Source organism: Nelumbo lutea, chromosome 7, assembly GCF_056320005.1.
Source record: "Nelumbo lutea isolate HS-2025 chromosome 7, American lotus-T2T, whole genome shotgun sequence".
In the NCBI taxonomy this organism is placed as follows: Eukaryota; Viridiplantae; Streptophyta; class Magnoliopsida; order Proteales; family Nelumbonaceae; genus Nelumbo; species Nelumbo lutea.
The window spans coordinates 34,797,985-34,821,156 of NC_142690.1; the positions used below are offsets into that span (position 1 = coordinate 34,797,985).

The 23,172-nt window shown below is 34.1% G+C and overlaps 1 protein-coding gene across 2 annotated transcripts in view; it reads right to left on the reverse strand.

Annotated features, from left to right (window-relative positions):
* Window positions 1–16,651: 16,651 nt before the first annotated feature.
* LOC148846065 (FAD/NAD(P)-binding oxidoreductase family protein) overlaps window positions 16,652–23,172 on the reverse strand; it is a 47,230-nt gene continuing 40,709 nt past the window's right edge. For both annotated transcript variants that reach the window (XR_016102173.1, XM_088954521.1), the window contains exon 9: window positions 16,652–17,057. Coding sequence is in view for 1 of the 2 variants with exons in the window: in XM_088954521.1 (XP_088810647.1) it covers window positions 16,886–17,057 (172 nt within the window). In the remaining variant the exon portion in view is untranslated. The remainder of the gene's footprint in view (window positions 17,058–23,172) is intronic.

Below are 23,172 nucleotides of genomic sequence, written 5' to 3' on the forward strand. Positions count from 1 at the left end.
AGCCCAGGCCCAGTCCAAAACCGTATTAAGTCAAATTTTAGTCTGGGCTGGCCTAGATTGGATAGATTGGACTTGACATTAAACACGACCCAGCCCACCTGACTTGCACCCCCTACCGGTTATTTCCTCTATGCCATCATTGTTCAGTTCTTTCTTGAGGACAGATACCCAAACAGGGGACTTTTGAGCGGCAGTGGCAATTAGTGCCATGGGAGGACTTCCTGCAGCGGCTTCTAGGAATTAGTTCATTTCTATAGTTTCAATACATCCTACCAATCTACCATGCATTGGGAACATCTCCTGTAGTTATAAGTTATTATTCACGGGAGATGTTCCCAATGCAATGCATGGTGGATGCACCTGTGAGACGCCCATGTGTGAGGAGCAGATCCCATTCCCTTTTTTTTTACTGATTCCAGACATGCTACTCACACTATCCACAAGACACTAAACCGGAAAAAATTTCATGTGAATGACCACATAGAAGTACCGGAGATGTTTCTAATATATGGCTGAAGTGTCTTGTGGGTAGGTGTTGGCAGTGTCAATGCTTTCCTAAAATCTAGAATTTGGTAAAACAAAAGCTCTAATCCAAAGTGGTTGAATCATTGACATATTTGACCTAGTTACCAAGTTATAAGTTGCATGCTAATTTGGAAAAATAGAGTGATGCACTGATAGGATACCCACGAGGAATCATGTATTTCACAGAGGTGGGTTTGGAACCATGTTCTCTGATGTTAGATGTAGATCCTATGGTATTGGTATCAAGTGTATTGGACGTTTGAGATACAGATATAATTTGGAAATGCATGGATAAAGATGAAAGATACAGAGATGCCTATGTACATAATAAAAATGTATATAAATCATATAAGTGCATTAATAACATTAAATCTAAAGCTGAATTATCTATAAATAAGTTATAAACACATAATAGGCTATATGAAAAGAAACATTACATTCAACAATACTAAGACTCTAAATATGTACACATCATACAATAATTATCACTTCATTTCAATTTTTATTAAGCTTTTTTGGAAAAAATATTTATTTAGTTTTTTATATAAATATTAACTCTAATTTTTTAAATAGTAAATATGTTTTCATTTTTAACATATATGTAAAATAAAAAATATAAATCATTTAAGGTAGATAAAATATTTTTTTTATAATTTTTATTTTTATTAAGTTATTGGGGAAATTAAATATTAAATTATTTATTTCAGTTTTTATAATTATAACTTTCAATTTTATTAATTTTGTTGGGAAATATTATTTATTTAGAATTTTTTATAAATAATAACTCTGTTTTTTTAAATAATAAATATATATTCATTTTTAATATATAACTTATATGTAAAATAAAACACATAAATAATTTAAGGCAAACAAAATAAACTATTCTTATAATTTTCAATTCTTATTAAATTTTTGGGGGAAAATCAAATCTTAAATTATTTATTTCAATATTTATAATTATAGTTTTTCATTTTATTAAAGTTCAAAAATAATTCAAAATTGATCAATATACAGTTTTGTCAAACTAGGCAATGATGCACTTCTGTATTGGTGCTATGGCCCGATATAGAGTTTTGTGCCATGCCGATACACATGACTTGGGGGATACATACCCAGTCTTGGCATATTTCAAAGCCATGGCCATGGATACGGATATCATATGCCCTATATTGGGAGTATCGTATCGATACATTAAACCTTGGGTATGTGAATTTGACTTGGACACGAGCAGTTGAGAAAAAGTTTGTAACAAATTTTGTGAAATTCCAAGGCTTAATTTGTTTGCATGTGAATTTCAATCTCACTAAGGTTGCATTTGGAAATGATGCAAATATGTAGTGTAAAAACGATTTATATAAATTACAATGTTGGGTTAGCTTTAAATTGACAAATTTACCTTCTTACCAAACAGACTTTTAGATGTAATGGTGCAAACACGAATTCCAATAAGGCATGTGCTTTTTTACCAAAAGCCCACTTGAATGCAAATTTACTTCTTTTTTATTGATGTACTTTTACATCTTATTATCAATGTAAATATGCATTGATCTGTCATTTGTCAATGCAAAAATGTAATGTTGCCAAACACAAATAAAAGTGAATCAGAGTGCAAATTTACCCTGAACCGGGATTTACATTCCATTTGCATCGTTTCCAAACACAGCCTAGTGTGTGAATGCAAGTAGGCTAAAACTGCATTTGAAAATGACGTAAATGCAAAAAATGCAACACTCAAATACCCATTACTCGATTCCCAAAAATGCAAACCGATGCGCTTTTGCATGTTTGATTTGTTCTTTTCTTGTTTGACACTCACGACATAAAATGATTGGTGCACCTTTTCCCGCATTTGAAAATTTATAACGATGTAAAAAAGTTTTAACAGTATTTATCATATTAGATTTTGCACCTTTTATTACTGTTACTCACATGAACCGTTTTCTATTGAAGCTCACAATAGTGATCTAAATGGATAGATGGAAAATTGAGCAGATCAAATAAAGCACATCCATTGTTATTGAAATGGATCACTGATAGTGAATAATAAATCTGATTTTTTGTTCATTTTTTAGACTGTTTGGAAATAGTGCAAATAGAGTGTAAATGCTGGTTCAGTGTAATTATGCACTCTAATTCAGTTTTGTTAGTGTTTGGTAAGAATACATTTATACATTGACAATGACAGAAAACACAATTTCTAAGAAATATTTATATAAAAAATGAGATGTAATTTTACATCGTAAAAAAAAAAGTAAATTTGCATTCAAAATGGACTTTTATTAAAAAAGTATTTTCATGTTTGCATCCATTACAAGGTAAGAAGATAAATTTGTCAATGCAAAAAGCTAACCCAACATTGCATTTGTATGGACTGAAATGCATTGTGTATATTTGAATTTACACTTTATTTGCATCATTTCCAAATGGAAGCCTTATTTGTTCACATGTAAATATACCTCCTACAACAAATCTATCCCCTTCACCATCATTATTCAAAGAGATCACTGACAATGAATCAATTTGAGTTTTTGTTTGACTTACCATCTACTTGAATCCAAATGAACATAACCTAGTAAACAAGAAGAATGAGCACTGAACAACCTGTGATTTAAAATCCAACCCGAACAACCTACCATTTAACCCTTTCGCCGTAATATTTTGGGAAAAGTCCCGATTAGTACCCTGTACTTTGGGCCTAGCTAGTGCCACTTTGGTCCCCGAACTTTAAAATGCGATAATTTAGTGCTCAAACTTTTGAAACATGACAATCCAGTACCTACTGTTAACTAGTCATTAAGTGGCATTTGAAAAAGACATAAATGCCCTTCAAGTGTCATCTGATTTTCTTTATCAACCATCCAAACATTGACAAAAAATTAACAGTCTCAAATCCTTACCTCTTTTATTCAAGAAAGTTGAGTCACCAAAATGTCCATTCAAACGTGACCCCAACTTTATTGAATGGAAAAGGCAAAATTATGTATAAATTTATTTTGTTTTGTTATTTAATAGAAAATTTTCAATAATTATTGGAGATTAAATTACTATTATTGAAATTTTTAAATTTAATTTTTGTATTTTTGTTATAAGTTATTGATTAATATTTATTAGAGATTAAAATATTATTTGAGATTATAATATTTATTGACTAAGTTAATATATTGTAGTACTTATTGTATTTTTGTAATTTTTGTAATTATTGTATTTTTCATTATCAATATATTTTTCAATAATTGTGTATTTTTCATTATAAATTTTCAATAATTATTGGAGGTTAAACTATTGTTATTTATTATAGATGAGACTATTAATTTAACTGAAATTATGAGTGTTCATGTGTTGGTTCAGTTTCAGTCGTAGACTATTTGGCCAACCAAATTGACCTGGTCAGGTTAGGGAGTTGGTAAGATGAAATCGACTAACCTTTTATGAAAACCAACCCACTCAAGCTGTATCGGTTGGAGTCAATTTTGGGGTTTGGTTAGTTGTTTCAAAAGATTTAAACTTAAAAATTACAGTGCAATTATTGAAAAATAAATTTAAAAATTAGATTTATGATATACAACATTTTAGACTAAGAAATATGAGAAATTTCCCACTTTTCCATATTAAAATTTATATTTAAAATATAAAATATTAATATATATCCATAGTTAGGTCATTCGATTTTGATCAGTTTACAAATGGCCAAAGTGAAACTGATCCAACTTGGTCGAATTGGGAAATTTTTGAACCAAAGCCAACCTGGAACTATAAAACTAACCAACTCAAGTCGAGTTAATGGGGTTGGTCGGTTTCATTAGTTTGATGAATAAACCTAACTGAAATTAAATTTTGTTATTTTTGTATTATAAAATTTTATTAAAGTGGTATATAAAATATGAATAATTATTAATTATTTAAAAAGTTGAAAATATAAAACAATTGTATACTCTTATGTGTTTCTGTTAGGGTCATTTACTAGAACACACCTTTAGGGATGGCAATTTTTCCCATCCCTGACGGGGACCCAACTTCCCCGACCTAATGGGGCCAAGGATGGGGATTTTTTTGGCGAGGCGGGTGCAGGGGATGGGGATTAAAAGGAATCCTCGGTCGAGGTTGGGGTCAGAGTCAAGGATGGGGATTGAGGACCCTGCCCCGACCCGACCCGACCCGATTATATATATATATTAAATATTATTTATATTAAATATACTATTATATTATTTATATTATATATATATGTATCAAAATATATTTAAAACATTATTTATAATTTATATTTTTTATTTATTTGAAATAAATTTATTTATAAAATACTATTATTTGAAAACATTTTGGGGATTCGGGTCCCCACGGGGAACCCAACCTTGTCAAGGATCGGGGATGGGGGTTAATTTTAAAATCGGGGTTAGAGATGGGGAATATGATCCCCACCCCGTTGCCATTCCTACACACCTTATAGTTTTACATATTTACTTAAACCTACCTTATAGTTTTCATTTTACCAAAACATCCCATATATTATACAACTTATTTACTTAATTTCATTACGGAGTGTGTTTTTCCATTAGGCCCATATTTTTTATTCCAAAAATACCCTTAACACTTTTTTTGTACAGAAAACAAAATTGACCAAATATTGCCAATAGAGTGGTTGTCCGTGTCTTATTAAGGGAAAAAATGGTATTTTTATTTTTATTTTCTTTTGATTAAATGAGCATTAGGGTCAACACTGCCATTTTCACTGTCATCTAATAGAAGAGTGATTAAATCCATTGCAAATTATAAGTGTTGTTTTAGTAAAATGCTAACTATATGGTAGATTTTAATAAATCCCATGAAACTATAAGGGGGGTTTTAGTATATGACTATTTCTATTATTTAGCTTCCGCTTAATAAATCCTATGCATTGCACATGTCCTTGCTAGTATATATTAAAACAAGGCAGTGAAGAAATTTTCTCCTTTTTTTATTTTTTTATTTTTTTATTCCATGTCATTTTTTTTAAAGAACCAATGAGATGCTCTCCTTCCTCTTAGAAATTATCTAAAATCTCTCTCTCTCACCTGCACGTTTCCAACAATCTCCTCTCCTAATGTTTATCCTAAACTACCTCCCCCACTTTCTCTTATATCATCTCCAATTCCTATTTATCTCCTAACTTATCTCTAATTTACTAGAGAATTTCTCTCCAAATTATCTCTAATTCCCATTTATCATCTTTGCCACTTTTTATCTATATCCATCTATAGAAAGTTTAAATTAAAAATTTTAAAAATATTTAAATATTTTAACAAATTATATAATTTTAAAATATTTATTAAAAATAAAAAATAATTATAATAGATTTGATGATATTCATATTATTAACAGTTTTATATTTTTACAAAATTCATCACGAAATCATATACTAACAATATAAATTATGATTTTCCATATTATTCAAATTAATTATTCAAATAATAGAAATTTAACATTAAAAAATAAAATATTATTTCAATAACTAAATATCTTAATTTCAAATTACGAGTATTTTTAAATATTTTATATATCATTTAAATATTTAAATAACTAAATATTTTAAATAACGAAAATATTTAACATAACTATGTTTTAAATAGTTAAAATAACTAAATTATGCAATAACATACAAAAATCATCAAATAAAATAGAATCATAACATAATATTCGAATTAATAATAATTTAATATTTTTACAAAATCAATAATTAAATTATGTAATAATACAATAAATTATAATTTTATAGAATATTAAATTCAATAAATAATTAAAATTGTAAAATTTAAATCAGGATAATATTTAAATAACTAAATAATATTTTAAATAACCAAGTTCACTTATATCAATTAATAATTTAATAAAAATAACTTTCAAAAAAAATAATATTCATTAATAATGATTTTAAAATCGTAATCTGTATTTATTATATATTTAATATACTGAAATTAATATTTATTGTATTTTAAGTAATTATTTATAGTTTTTTATGATAAATATATTTTCAATAATTATTTATAAATCTATATTTGTTTTGTTAGTTAATAGAAAATTTTTAATAATTATTGGATATTAAACTACTGTTATTTAATATTTTAAATTTAATTTATTATACTTATTGTATTTTTGTTGCACTTTATTAATTGATATTTATTAGAGATTAAACTATTATTTGAGATTAAAATATTTATTGACTAACTTAATATATTTTTTAGTATATTTTGTAATTATTGTAATTATTTTATTTTTATTATCAAAATGTTTTCAATAATTGTGTATTTTCGCTATAAATTTTTAATAATTATTGGAGATTAAACTACTTTTATTTATTAGAGATTAAAATATTAATTTAGATGAATTTAGGAGTGTTGATCATGGCCTGATTTAGTTCGGTTGTAGGCTATTTGGCCAACCAAATTGACATGGTCAGGTTGGGAATTTGGTTACCCGAAACCTACTACTAACCATTAGTGAAAAGCAACTAAATCGGGGTTATATTGGTTTGGGTTGATTTCTAGTTTGTTCAACTGGTTTAAAAGATTAAATTGAAAACTTGATTTTACATTTTAAAAATTACATTAACATTATTAAAAAATAAATTTATAATATAAAATATTTGAGGCTAAGAAATATGGGAATTTCCCCACTTTCCCATATTAAAAAAATATATTTAAAATATAAAAATATTTATATGTGATTGGGTTATTCGATTTTGTCCAATTTACAAATGGCCACAGCAAAACTAATCCAATTTCAACCGAAAATATTATAAACTGAGCAATTCGAGTCGATTTGGCCGGGTTGGTTGGTTTCATCAGTTCGATGAACAAGCTTAGCTGAAATAAATTATTGTTATTTTTGTATGACAAAAAAGTTATTAAAAGTATTATAAAATATAAATAATTAATAATTATTTATAAAATTAGAAATATAAAACAGTTATATACTCTTATGTATTTTATTATTTAGTTTTCCTTAACAAATCCCGTACATCGTACAGGTCCCCGCTAGTAAGAATTAAAAATAAAAAAAAAAATTCAACCTATAAACCATTTAAATAAATAAGAGGTAAATAATAACGTAATATTTACTAAAAAAATAACAATATTGTTTTGAATGAGAAAATTATTGATGACAATAATAAATAACAACCTTCACCATCGTTATTCATTGATATAGTCCATTTTCAATATGATATAGCCGGCCCACAAGCAAATTCGAGACAATCTATATCCTTATAACAAATGGTGTGCATGGTCGAGTCCCCAATGGAGAGCAAAGCATTTCCTTTTGCCTAATAAAGTGACACATGTTGCTTAATTTACTTTTTTTCATGCACGTCGACACATCTCTAATGTTTCCCACCTTGATCTCTGTCTCCATCTTCCCCCTTTTCTCTCTTGATCTCTTTCTGTTTCCATTCGGCCCAAGAATCATCCAGGTAACTGATTCCGTTTTATCTGAATTTGGTCAAAAATCATTGAAAAAGTCAATAAATCGTTGATTTGGGTGGTTGAACCATCGGACCCGTTCAATGGACTGATGGTTTTTAATTTTAATTATTTTTAATTTTGTTGTCAGAATGGACCATCCGTTCAAACCAGACGGTTAAACCATTAACCCGGAAAACCGGTGTCTAGAACAATTCCATTTTGGGTCATTTTTTAAAATGTTGCGCATTTCCTCCCTCCCTTCTCTCTCTCTCTCTCTCTCTATTTGAGTTTCTCTTGCTTTCTCTCTCTGACTCTTTGAATTTCACTATCTCTTGTTCTCCCTCTCCCATTTCCTCCCTCTTCTCTCTCTCTCTCTCTCTCTCTCTCTCTCTTAGCAACAACAACAACACTTATTTTCTTTGTTCTATGTTATGGACTAGGGTTAGGGTTTTTGCAGGGTGGTGGTGGTGGTGGAAATTGATATTTTCTGTTAGGGTTCATTTGTGGCATTGGGTTTTCACTTTTCTATTTTTTTGTTTGGGCTTTGTGGTGGTGGCGGTTGATGTTTCCTGATAGGGTTTCACTTTCACTTATGTGGTTGTGGTTCTATATCTATGGTTTCCTATTTCCTTTTTTGTGTTTTGGCTTGATACTGGTGGTGCTTGTGTGGTTGTGGTTGTGCACCTGTGGTTGCAGTTGGTTGGTTTGTGGGAGGTGAAAGCGGGTGGTGGTAGTTGTGTGACTGTGGTTGTACTTATGTGGGCCTTGCTATTGGGCTTTCACTTTTGTGGTGATATGCCCACAGGATGGACCTAGTGCAGATGGGCTTTACTGGTAGGCCTATGTTTTTTGCTTAAATCCTGTAATTAAATTTGTGGCCTCTATTTTGAGGTATGGGCTTTATGGATGTGAATCTATTATGTTCTTTTGTTTGTAGGTGGGTCTCTTGTTTTGACTATTCTAGGCTTGGGCCCAAGTAGTCTTGGATTTTGGCTTTGTTGGCCCGCTATTTTAGACTCATGCCTACGACATGCTCTATTTTTCCAATGTGGGTGGAACTGGTGTTTCGAATTGAATTGGTTTACTTGGAGATTTGGTTTCAAGCCCATTTGTTGTCCATTTCGGTGGGTTGTGATATTAAGTATTTGCTGTACATTTGTGAGGGAAAAGTAAGGATAAGATAAGGAAATCTTTACAAACCTTGTATATGTTTCTATGTTTTTCCCTTAACTTACTTTTTCCTTCAAACCAAACACAACCTAATAGTTTGGATTTTTTTTTTTTTTGGTTCGGGAGGCATTTGTCAAACTTTAAGTGACTTATGCTTCTCACTGTTGCTAACATTCCTGATGCGATAGTTTTTAATGTCATGCATATTTTTTTAGTTGATTGAGTGGTTGAATGCTTGTGTTTTAATTTATCTTCTTTTTCCTTTCTTTTTTTATATGGGAACATTATGCAAATTCGTTTTGTTTGTGCGTTGTGTTTTTATTTTACTTCATCAATTCTTTTATGCTTTAGTTTGTTTGCATTAATTTCATTTCTCATATTTTTCATATGGGAGCGATGATGCAAATTTGTTCGTAGGTTTGCTTCATTTTCCCGTGATGTGTTTCATGTGTATTCTATTTTGTAATTTCAATGCCTTTATTTCGGAAAGTGATTTGTTTTGTCTTTTTTACTATAATCCTACTTTTCCCTTTTGTTACTTCTTTACTAAGGGTCTAGAAATCATTTTCAAATCTGAAATAATAAAACATGGGCTAGGCATTGAATGCGATCAGATGCATTTAAGACCTGACTGAAAGTCTAAAATACCTTTGAACTCTCGCCCCTCTCTCTCTCTCTCTCTCTCTCTCTCTCTCTCTCTCTTTTCTTCTTCTTCTTCTTCTCTCGCTGCTGCAATTCTTTCGATGAACTAGCGGCAATGAGTTCCGGCCTTCTCCCCCCCTTCTCTCTCTCTCTCTCTCTCTCTCTCCTTTCTTCTTCTTTCTCTCACCACTACAACTCCTCTAGCGAACTAGAGGCAGCTAGTTTTGGCCCACTCTCTCTCTCTCTCCTTTCTTCTTCTTTCTCTCGCCGCTGCAACTCTTCCAGCGATCTAGCAATGGCAATTTTTGGCCTTCTCCCTCCCTCTCTCCCTCTCTCTCTCTCTCTCTCTCCCCTTTCTTCTTCTTCTTCTTCTTCTTCTTCTTCTTCTTCTTCTTCTCTCGCCGTTGCAACCGAATAGTCTAATTTAAGGGAAAAATAGTAAAATTAGTGAATTTCAGATGCTGAAGGTTTGATCCAACGAAAACAACCTTCTTTATTCAAAGTCCCTCAAAAGTCAAAAAACAAAAATGTCTATTTTCAGATTTTCAGACCCTTTTAATATCTTTTTTTTTTTACTTTTCAGATTTTAGATTTCAGATTTATCAAATGACACATAAGCCTTGTGAGTTACATTTTATGTACATCTATTCCTTTTTTGTTTGTTTTTTTTTTTTTAATATAAGTTTGGTGTGTGCGTTCAGACAAAGCTCTTGTGTGCTTCAATCTTTTCCTTTCAGGCTCCATTTGGTTTATGGGATGGGGATGAGAAAAAGGGAATATTCCAAAAATATTCACTGTTCTCATATTTGTTTTGAGGGAAAGAGTGGGATGGGGTGAGAAAAAGGTGGGATGCCAGATCCCAAAATCAAGGATTCGGTGCGACCCCAGTGGAAAAACTCGAGAAAATTTGAGATCGTCTTCATCCCCATCGCCACTGCTGGTAATCGCCACCATCGCCACCACTGCCGGTAACAGATCTGCCGGTAACGGATTGTCTTCATTCCTTATGCATATGCTGGTAATTGCCGCTGCTGGTAACAAATCTGTTGCTGTTAGTTTCGTCTTCTACCTTCGGCTCGAGACGCGTTACCATAGCTAGAAACCAGCAGCTGTCCTTATTGGCACCAGTTAGAAACTAGCAGTGGTAACAGATCTGCCGCTGATGTTACTATCGGCACCAGCTAGAAACATGGGGGCTGCCGCTGTCCTTACCAGAACCAGCTAGACCCAGCAGCGGCAGAAGGTAGAAGACGAAACAGATCTTCCGCTGCTGTTACTAGATCTGCCCGTGCCGGTAACAGATCTGCTGCTACTGGTAACACCGTTGATGACAATGGTAGGCATTCACCAGCGATGAGAGCGGATTGAACCTCTGAGATCTCTGTTTTGTCTTCATCCTCCCTCTGCAGATTGAACCTCCGAGACCTTTGTATTGTTTTGGATAATTTTCCTTCTATTTTCCCATGTAAAACCAAATATTGAAAAATTAAATTTTTACACTTTCCCATCCCATCCCATCTTTTCCCATCTCACCCAAATCTTCCTACAAATCAAACGGAGCCTCAGTGGTGTTTTGCTTTTTTCTCACTTTTACATTCTGGTCTTATGTTTGTTTTTTCTAATGTGTATTGCGTTGTAAGGTATATATTCTTACAACGGCCACTTTATGAATTGTTTTATTCTTCTTCTTCTTTTTTGTGTATGTGTGTATACGGCCTGAGCTCCCTCCACTATGACTATGAGTTTTCTCCACTTTAATGTTGTTTCGTTTTACCTTCTCGATTATGAGTTTTATGTTTCTTGATAAAATGTGAAATGTGATATAATTGCATAACAAGGATTTACTACAAAGTGAAAAAAAATTTCCCTTGTAGAAACATGTCTTCGAAAAGGTCACCTTCACCATTTGTTATAAGGGTGTTTTGGTTGAGTTAGCGTCTTTTTTTGAGGCTCACATATCCACAATGGAGGACCTACCAAACCATTGAGGGATACTTTAATTTTGGTGAAGTTAAGCTTTTAGTAGATGGTGATGAGTGGATTATATCTGGAGGTAAGACTCCACAATTAGTGGTAGTGAAGAGTTGGTGACCGAGGAGGCAACCACATGGCTAAAGGACTTTTTTTAAGTGAAAATAGAGGATTTTAGTTATTCTGACTACTAGTATTACTTCTATAGATGCCAAGAACAAGAGGCTGAGGTTAGTGGGTTAAAAGCTGAAATCGAGCATATAAAGTAAAGAAATGCCAAATGAGCGAAGCAAGGAATTGGGGTAGGATATTGACCATTTGAAGGACCAAATGGGGTCTATTCTTTCCGACAATGAATCTAGGGTATCCTAAGTCATTCTTTCGCTGCATTCCATCCCTTATTTCATTGGAGTTGATATAGGCGCTTATAGCTCGGACCACTGGCATGCACGTGTGTGGCGGAAGGCGGCACGTAGAGCGGATCCAATGAGAGCGTGTGCAGAGCAGAGGCCGGCGTGCGATACGGTGCCAATAGAGCAGTCACCATGTGCGGCCTCGGATGGCCATGCCTTCAAGGCCGGACCGCATCTTGGCCATCTACGTTCACCTACCTCGAGGCAGTCTTAAGTATAAATAGGGAGTGACCCTCCAAAGTGAAGATCTAGACTCTTTATTGCTAAGAACCTCATTGCCTCCCTCATGGCCTTGTTTGAGCATCCCAACCCCACGCCTCATCCACCTATCATCACACCCGTACTAATTTGAATGTCGGAGTCTCTGCCTCGAGCCAACACCTGGGGCCTTTGACATTCTCTCTCTCTCTCCACAGATCTGACCTACCAGCCCTCGGCCGGAGTGGTCCTCGGACTCATCAATCAACACTTGGCTCAGAAGCAAATTTACCTTGTTGCCCTCAACTCATCTTAGGCAACAACAAGAGTATACTTCTCCTTTTTATTGTGGTGGTGGGGGGGGGGGTTGTGTGGCGGCTTTCTCATTTTGGAATTGATTTATCAATAGTCATAGCTAATACTATTTTTTCATAACTGAAATTCCCTTATGCTATTGGCCCATGAATACATTTTCATATTTTGGTAGAATTGCTTATTAAGGTCCTATCTTCCTTTATTGGGTTCACTACACATGCAATGTTGCCAAGAATTGAAGAAATAAATCATAAGGAGCCGTTGGATAATGGCTGAAGTTGTTGAACTGAAAGATTTATTGTTTTATATTTTAGTTAATAAAATAATTATATTAATAAAACTTTCAAGGGTATGTGATGTATCCAATTTCAATTTCACCCATTAAGGAGCCCACAGCCTCCTTAAAGCACAAAACAATAATCTTTTCAATTCAGCGTCTTCAGCTGTTATAAACAGCCCTTCGGTACATAACTTAGTCAAATTTGTTTAATTAATTCTACAGTTCTAAGCATTGTCATATGGGCTTCAAGCACATTAGGGCTTAGCCCATTTGGGTGATTTTTGTCTGATTGACTTGAGGAGGGGTGGTCGTACAGTAAACCCACATTCGTGAGGAAGGATTGGGCTTTTTATGGCTACTATTGTGCTGTGGCAGCAGTGGTGGGCCCAGCAAAATTGGACCTTTTGGACTGTAACTCTGCAAGCTTTTATAATTTTTTTTCATAATAAAAAACCAACAAACTCTCTTTAGCTCAGCTTGAAAAGAGTATAAATAAAAATATATACAAAATTTAGAGATATAATATATAAGATTTTGCACTATACATACTTATATTTATATTCTTCCCAAAGTAAGCCTTTGCATCAAAAACAAAAGCTTTGTTGTGATTTGTGGGCAGATATGGATTGTCTGCAGATTTGTGACTAGTGTTACAGAAAAAGCCATAGTTGCACCAGTCATCACTATGAGGATTCTTCTTTCATTTTAGCTTTATCTTCAGAGAATGCTTTTATATATAACATGAAAGCACACTATTTTTGTACAGAAAAAGACTGTTTATATTGCGCACTAGCAGGTTGCAATTCAGCCGATATTCATTTACACCAAACACTGTCTGACAACAACCTTACAATTTTTATCAAGTTGAAGTCCAACAGATAGCATAAACAAGTATACCCGTTGCAACTTTCAAAAGTGAGTCACTGATATAATAATGTGTTGACGAAAAAAACATTTTTCCATGTTAAGGAACCTACATTTAGGCTCCGTTTGTTTTTCGGGAAAAGGAGGGGGAAAAGTTGGTCAATTAGAAAGTGGTTCCCATTGATCAACTTTACAGTGTTTTTTTTTTCAGTAAGTTCTGGGTCCCACAATAAAGTTAGTTTCTTTGGGTATATCACTTATTCGGGAAAGTGATACCCATCTAATGGATGAGTAATTAACTTTCCCACCTAGAACAAAATTTATAAAACATAACGACACAAGTTTACCCATTTTAACATTGACTCTTTTATTGGAAAAGAATCATTATATATAACTTATCTGGAAATCAATAAAACATGGAAAAGTAAAATTGGCCGGGTTTACCTGGGTAAGTGTACTTATGCGGTTAAAAGTGACCTTTTGAAAAATGAACAAGGCCTTACTTCATTGTTCATTTGTTACAAACAATAATAACTATGAATAATAGATCATTGTCAGTTAATTCCACTTAAAATTTGAGTTGCAAGGAAAAATGAAAAAAAAAAAAAGAATAATGTTTTCTATGTTAATTAGTGCTGCATTTGATTCATTGAAAAATTGATTATTTCATATGCATTAATTTTTCTTTGTTTTCTCATTTCTTTTTACAGTCATCGTCTTCCTCCATTACAATATTGGCGGTTGGGTGTTTCAAAAGCTAAAATCCTACATGAAACCCTATAAATTCAAACTAAATCCACACAATTATTGTGTTTTGGTTACTTGTATTTCCTACCTTTATTTTGTTTTATGTTTTTGGCTTTATTGGAATCCCTTTTATTTGAAACAAAGGGAACTTCATGCTAAGGTGGTCCAGGTAGTTTCTTTATTGGTGGTCAGAAATAAAAGCTAGAGCTTGACTTTTATCATAATAAATAAATAAAATCTGATTGGTAAGAGAATAATCATACATTCTTCTCCTTTTCTTTTTGTTTTGGTAGGATGAAGATATTTTATTAGAACTGCATATGCAGCTAAAGTCGTGAAATAAAAGAATATGCAGTTATTCTTATTATAAAAATCAAAATTAATATATAAAAAATATAAAAGTTTTTTATTCCATTGCTTCCGATTTTGGTTCTAACTAGGCCTGTCAATGGATTCTAATTACCCATTCCATATCAAATCTGATTATCTCATATTTAAAGGTTAGAACTTGCATCTAATTAATATTGGGATCGGATACAGATTTAATTCTATCCTAGTAATTATCAAGGTTTTTAAATCTGACCCGGAGAACGAACCGGTCAGGGGTCTGGTTCCTGGCTCGAACGGTCCAACTGTTCAAACTGAATGGTCGACCCATTCTGTTAAAAAAATAAAAATAAATAAAAAACGGTCAAGACCATTGAATGGTTCAAACAGTTCAACCGCCCGGGTCACTGGTTTGCTAACCAAATCAACATTTTTTTTGCAAATATCCGGTTTTTCCGGTCTGACCAAATCAACTTATATATATATATATATATATATATATATATATATATATATAAAGTTTATCACCGATTACATGTATTGAATATGTATGTTAAAAATAATTATTTTTTAATTTATTAATTTTAAACACAATAAAATGAGTGCGATTAAGTCTGAGCCCAATTTGAATCCGACATATTACAACCCTAAATCTGAGTGCTATTTTTAATGATTGATGAATTCAATTTTCTTTCTATTTATTCAAATATTAGACATTTGAGCTAGAGTGGCAATGACCAATGAGTACCCCGTGCCTAGGGATGTCCAACCTGGAACGAGTTTGGCTCGACCTGAACCCAACTCAAAAACATTTTGGGTCGACCCAACTGGACCAAATAAAATGAAAGTCAAAAAGTACCCAACACCCAGGAACCATCTGTGTGCTCAAGGGGTAGAAAAAGACAAAAGAAATAAAAATATTTCCTATGTTTTGTTCTCTTGTGACAGGGCTACGTGGTGGGCAAGAGCTGTGATGCTAGCATAGCTCAGACCATAATTTATGTGACGTAGGCAATTTTAGTGGGTGTATATACATATATTTATATATAATGAATATATTTATATATAATATATAGAAAATGTGACAAATTAAAAATATATAAAAAAATACATATACCGGTCGGTTTGATTAATCGTTGTTTTTTTTGTAGGTTAAAAAAAACTAAACCAGTCCTTCGGTTTTTCAAAAATCCTGAACTGAAACCAAATTGATCGGTTCGGTTTTTCGGTTTTTTATGGACACCCCTAGTTAAAACTAGAACTGCGTTTGGTAGGAAAGAAAGTGGAATAACAAATAAGAGAAATCCAAAAAGAAAGAAAAATAAGTTATGTCAGATATAATTTTTTTTTACCTCTCTCCGCAAAGTAGAGAAAGCAGAGGAAAATAGTGGAGAGTGAGAAGCAGTAAAACCACCTAAGGTTATGTTTGGTTTGATAGAAAGTGAGAAGAGAAACAAAAAGATGAGGAAAAGTTCTTTAAGGAATTTTTGTTCTCTATCAAACCTAACACAGCTTTAAAGAAAATCATTCATCTTTCATTCTTTCTTTTCCCCTTTCCTCTTTTTATTTGGTTTTCTTCTCTCGTTTTCTTTGTAACCAAACACAACAGAAAGATGAGGAAAAGTTCTTTAAGGAATTTTTGTTCTCTATCAAACCTAACACAGCTTTAAAGAAAATCATTCATCTTTCATTCTTTCTTTTCCCCTTTCCTCTTTTTATTTGGTTTTCTTCTCTCGTTTTCTTTGTAACCAAACACAATGAAATGATCTTAAACTGAAACCTTTTTTTTTTTGTGGTTTTAGGCCGAATCTACAACACTGAAAAAGGAGATCAAGAAGAAAATTAGCTGTAGCACTTCTACCATTCTCAACATAAAAACACACTTCTACATTTACATGTACAGACATGCCATTAGTCTGAGCTTCATCAGAAATCATGCTGACTGACCAAGGTAAAACATACCCATACTTACAGAAACATAGTAGTACTGATGCTAGTCACAAGCAGCTGAAGATCTCTAGAAGCTTTTTAGCTGCTTCTGTGCCACTTAGTACTGCACCTTCGACATTTGGACTCACACAGAAATCCCCACAGATGGCTAGCTTCTTCTTCCAATCCCAGAGACACTTCTCCTCTCCGGCAACTTTCATAGCCGGAAATGCACTACCCCTGCAAATGTGTCAGGAATTGATATATATTTGACATTTGAAAAAGCAAGGGAAATTTTATTTTTTTTCTTGTGATTATTTAGTCTGTTTGGTTTGAAGGAAAAAGTAGGGAAAGGTAGGGAAACCTTTACAAACCTTGTATAGGTTTCCCAATTCCCTACCTTTCCCTTTCTTTCCCTACCTTTTCCTTCAAACCAAACATACTCTCAAGGCTAGTGTGGATGACTCCGGATCTCCTGCCCACGGGAACCCTGTCCACACCTACCCACAATACACCACCCCCCGTGAATTGGGAACATCTCCCCCTGCATAATACTATGCACAGGATGAGATGTTCTCCATCTGTGGCTGTGATAAACATGAGCAGGAGATCCGTTACAAGTGGTTGGTGTAGATGTTACAACCAATTAAAGTGCGACAGATCAGCCTCCTCACATGTGGAAAAACTTGAATTGCGAGACCAAGGGAGGGGTGTTAAGCAAGACTAAGGAGAGGATTGATGCGTCTCCATCTCCTGGTTTATATCAGAGAAAGATGAGGGAGTAATATCACAGGATCACAACTCTTTAATTTGGTTCCTGATGATTTGCAAGGATTATTGAGGGTAAATGGTCCTTGGAAATCATCAGAGAAAGGAACATCGGCTTGGATGATATTGATAATGAATTTATGACACCACAGGTTGACCTATTATGACCCAGATGGTTGAACCACTGACCTGCCACCCAAATGAAAAAGCAGTTCTGTTTCCAAATTGGTTTTAAATACACTGATTTCTACAATCCTTATCTGTGGAGATTCTAAGACAATGTATAATGTTATCCTAGTCCCTTCCGTACAGGTATTATTGAAACCTATAGTCTTTGTATTGGTTCTTTTTATCTTTTATCCCTTTATGGGCATTTCTGTAATTGTACATATTATTTTAATCTAATAGAGGCTCTTTGGGGTGGGAGTCGACTATTCTATTCGACACCCTGAAACTGTTGTTCTTCCTTCTTGTTTGAACTCTCTTGTTATCATGGTACCAGAGCATCTGAGTTGATTCGAGACCTGGGACTCGAAAGGGTGATTCAAAGGGATTCAGACCTCCATTCGGATACACTTTCAAGACCATTTTGAGGGCTGTTTTGATCTGCCCCAGATAACCTGTTTTCTCTGAAAAAGATGCTTACCAGGTGAGTTTTTTTTTTTTTTTTTTTTTTTTTTGTGTTTTCTTCCAATTAGCTGTTCTGTTCAGCCTTGTATTCTAAAGTTTGTGTCTCCCTGACCTACTTTAGATGTTCCAATGATTGGTTTGAAGATTTACTTCAATTTGGAAGGGTTTTGATCCCTTCTCTAGCTCTACCGGCTTGCAACCTTCCATATCTGGACTGTTAGTTCTAAAAACTAGTTGTTTGGATAATTACCTTCTAAGATCATATTTCCTTTGGTTGTTGGATATTTATTCTGGAATTTAGGAGACTTACTAATCAGTTTTACTTGAAGAACTGCTTCTCTTTGCTCATTTTTGGACTTGGACTGTTTCTTGTTATCGTTCTAGACTGGAAACTGTTAACCTATATGGCTGATAAGGTTGATGTCATACCTGTGAAGTTCGATAGAACTAACTACAGGATGTGGAAGTTCCATTTTGATTTCTTTGTTAAGGGAAAGGATCTGGAAGGTTATTTGAATGGTATAGTTACTAAGCCAGATGAAGCTGAAGCAAAGGCTTTTGAGCAATGGAAACTTGACCATGGAAAATTGGTTTCTTGGATCAAAACCCTTTGCGTGTGTTTGGTTGTCAGTGCTATTCCCTATGTCTTCCTCAGTTATCCATCCTCCCATAAAGGCTACAAATGCTTTGACCCCACTTCCCACAAGTATTTTGTGTCCATGGATATGTCCTTTTTTGAATGCAAGCCATTTTTTCCTACCTCTCCTCAGGGGGAGAATAATGTATGGGAGCATGTCCAACAGCACATCCATCTCTCCTTCTATCCCTCTTGAGGCTATTGATTTTATTGCTACCAATGATTGTGTTGATGATCTTGATATCCCAATTGGTCACAGAAAGGGTGTTAGGTCATGTACAACTAAACACCCTATTACTCATTTTTTGTCTTATAAAAATGTATCTCCCTCCTTCCATGCCTTCTTGACTACCATTGATAATGAGTCCATTACCAGAAGTGTTGTAGAAGCTTTCTTTATACCAGAATGGACAAATGCAATGAAGGAAGAAATTAGTGCTCTTCATAAAAACAATACATGGGAGTTGGTAGATCTTCTTGAAGGAAAAGCGCTAGTGGGTGTTACTATGAAACATAAGCTGCTAACTTTGATTATGTAGAAACTTTTGCTCTATTTGCCAAAATGAACTCTATCTGGGTTCTTCCATCATTAGTTGCTAACTTTGATTTTGAGCTCCATTAGCTTGATATTAAAAATGCTTTCCTAAATGGAGACTTGGAAGAGGAAGTTTATATGATTCAGCCCCTGGGTTCCTAGCAGAAGAGAATGAAGGGAAGGTCTACAAGTTGAAGAAACCCCTATATGGGTTGAAAAATCTCCAAGGGCTCGGTTTAGTGGATTTCACTTGGTCCTTCAACAGAGTTCAAGTAGTGTCAGATTATACACTCTTTGTCAAGAGGGAATAGGAGAAAATTGTATTAATTGTGTATGTGAATGATATAATGATCACTGGACACTAGAGTTCCGAAAATTAGAAGGTGAAAGAACCCCTTTCTATGCAATTTGAAGTCAAGGATCTAGGACCTCTATGGTACTTTCTTGGAATTGAGGTGGCCTGTTCACAAAAGGACATCTTCATTTCTCAAAGGAAGTACTCTCTTATAGGATATTGACAAACTAGGTGCAAAGACAGAAAATTCCCTTATTGGTGCTAATCATAGACTTGGCGATTGTGTTAGATAACTTGTGGAAGATATCAAGAAGTTTCATAGGTTAGAGGGTAGGCTTTTCTACTTGTCAATGACTCGGTCTGGTATTGCCTATGCAGTGGAGTCTCACCGAGTTTATGCATGCTCCTAGGACTTCACATCTGGAAGCTGTAGAGAGGGTTCTCAGATATCTAAAAAAATATACAGGGACTGGTATATTGTTCAAGAAGCATGATCATATGAAAGTTGAAGTTTATACTGATGCTGATTATGTAAGGTCAGTTGATGATAGGAAGTCCACCAATGGGTATTTCACCTTTGTTGGTGGAAACTTAGTCACCTTGAGGAGCAAGAAACAAAGTGTTGTGGCTAAATCTAGTGCTGAAACCGAGTAAGAGCCATGGCTCATGGGGTTGCTGAAGTTCTTTGGGTAAAAAGTCTAATCGGTGAATTGGGTTTCTCTGCTGATAGCCCAATGTCCCTTTACTGTGACAACAAGGTGGCTAAAAATATTGTTGCCAACCTAGTTCTTCATTATAGAACTAAGGATATTGAATTTGATAAGCATTTTATAAGAGAAAAGAAGGGTGAAATTTGTACTCCTTATATCAGTTCCAAGGAACAACTTGCAGATGTTCTCATAAAAGGCCTTCACTACCTGCAACACAATGAGTTATGTGACAAATTGGAGCATGATTGACATATATGACCCAACTTGAGGGGGAGTGTTGTAATTCTATTACATATCTTGGCGTAGGACTTTTTTGTCTTTTCCTTTATTTTTATTGTATGGCTGCCACCTTAATAATATAAATAGAATCTAAGGTGCCGTCAACCCATCCTTTTGGTGCCTTTTCAATACTTCTTCTCCCTCTCTTCTTCCACTTTTTTCTTCTCGTCTTTTCTCCCACTTCAATCTCTTTTCTTCTAGGTTTTCAAATTATTACTAGTCTAACATGACTAGGCAGTATCAAATTGATTCTGAAATCTTTGAATATTGTCAAGGAGACAAGAAAATACAGGAATATTATGTCGGATTTCTGGATTTGTGGGCTGAATATGAGCTAGTACACATTGACCCTTCCCATCCTCCTAAATGTGTTAAGTATCTTCAAAAACACATTGAGAAATGAAAGGTGACTCGGTTTCTCATGAGGCTTAAACCTGAATATGAGATAATCAAGTCTAACATTCTAAGCCAGGGAACCCTTCCACTCTTGGATTCAGTGATGGGGGAACTCCTAAGAGAGGAGACCTGAGTTTTGACTGTAGTGGGGATTGAAGGGAAATTGATGGATTCTAGGTCTGATACTGCTTTTGTTGCACATGGGAATAAGAAGCCAACCACTAAGGACTTTTAAAAAATTCAATGTTTTGAGTGCAAAGGGTTTGGTCATATTGCTTTTCATTGTAAGAAGAAAAATATGTCCACTTACTATAAACAACATGGCCACATTATTCCTATTTGTATAGTTCGATCAGCTAAGGTCGCTCAAAAGAAGAATCAACCGTGTGCATATCAAGTTACTGAGGGCCAGACTTCTAACATGACTACTACGTAGGTGAATCATTTATATCTTTCAATGAAGAAAAGATTTAACATCTGCTATCCCCTCTACTTTTTCTGCCATTGGCTTGTATGGTAATTCCTTTGCCGATTGTTCTTCACCCTCACATGTTTGGATTATTGGTTCTATTTCCACCAACCATATGACTGGAGCATATCCCAATCACCCAAGTCACCTTACTAAAACTCATGATAAACACATAGTGACTACTATTGGTGAAAAAGTTAAGCATCATTGGTAGTAATGACATATTTCTGAAACTTTCACCCACTGTCCTTCCCTCTTTCAATGAATTTTCTTGTTCTCAATCTTACTACAAATTTATTTTTTGTTGGCCAACTTGTTGATGAAGGAAATATTATCACTTGTTCTCATAATGGTTGTTTGACCCAGGACCGGCACACTAAGAAGGTGAAAGGGAAGGGGCATAGGTTGGGCCATCTATTTGCATTGAAGTTTGAGAAATCTACACTAACAACATCCTTGGCTTATCTTAGTTCTTCTAAATCTAGTTTTGTTGAGTCAAAGAAATAAAGTCTGGGATTTTTGGCATAAAGATTGGGTCATCCTTGTTTTGAAAACTTGAAGACTTGTCTAGTTCGAGTTTAATCATGAACAAGATTCCTCTTGTTCATACTTTTGATGTTTCAAGTACAATTGCCTTAACACAAGTCATATTTTACCTTTGTTTCACAAATCTAAGCATGCTACTTCACCTTTTGAGATTATACATAGTGATATTTGATCCGCTATCAGTGCCTCATAGTTAGGATACAAATACTCTGTATTGTTTATTGATGATTGTACCATGTATACGTGAATTTGCTTCTTGCGGCACAAATAAGAAGTTTTTGCAACATTCAAGTTGTTTTATGCTATAGTACGAGTCTAGTTCAAGGCTAATATTTGTATTCTTTGCTTAGACTTAGGGGGAGAATATACAAATGGAGACTTTTACGCTTATTTGAGGAGTTATGGCATTCAGTCTCAACATAGTTATCCAAACACTACTCAACAGAATGGTGTAACAGAACGCAAGAATGACCATGTCCTTTTGGGAAAAGGCAGCCAATTCAATTGTATATTTAATCATTCTCATGAATGTACTAAACTAATTGCTCAGTTTGCTATGTGTGCCTTTGTGGGATACAATCTTGACTGTAAAGGCTTTTTGTGTTATGATCATAGAATTTTGATTTAGAGGATGTTCTTCCTCATCTCCTAGAAATGATATACCTTCCTCAAATACCTCTATTTCACCTACTAGTTCTTCTATTCCATTCTACTTGTATTTCTCGACCTCTTGGCCACTATGGTTTCTTTCCAAGCCATAGTTCCTATTTTGCTATTTTATCCTCCACTAATATCCTTCGATCTTACCAGCAAGCCATTACGAGTCCTCATTGGAGAGAAGCCATGGATATTAAGATTAAGGCTCTTCATGAGAATGACACTTGGGATCTTGTATCTGCTCCCTTAAGTGCTTCCATCGTTGGGAGCCATTAAGTTTACACCATCAAGCTAAAATTTGACAAATCCCTTGGTTAATATAAGGCTTGCATAGTTTCCTAGAGCTATAGTCAGGAGTATAGCATTGATCACGAAGAAACCTTTGCTCCAGTTGCTAAGATCACCACAATTCGTGTTCTCTTAGCATGATCTG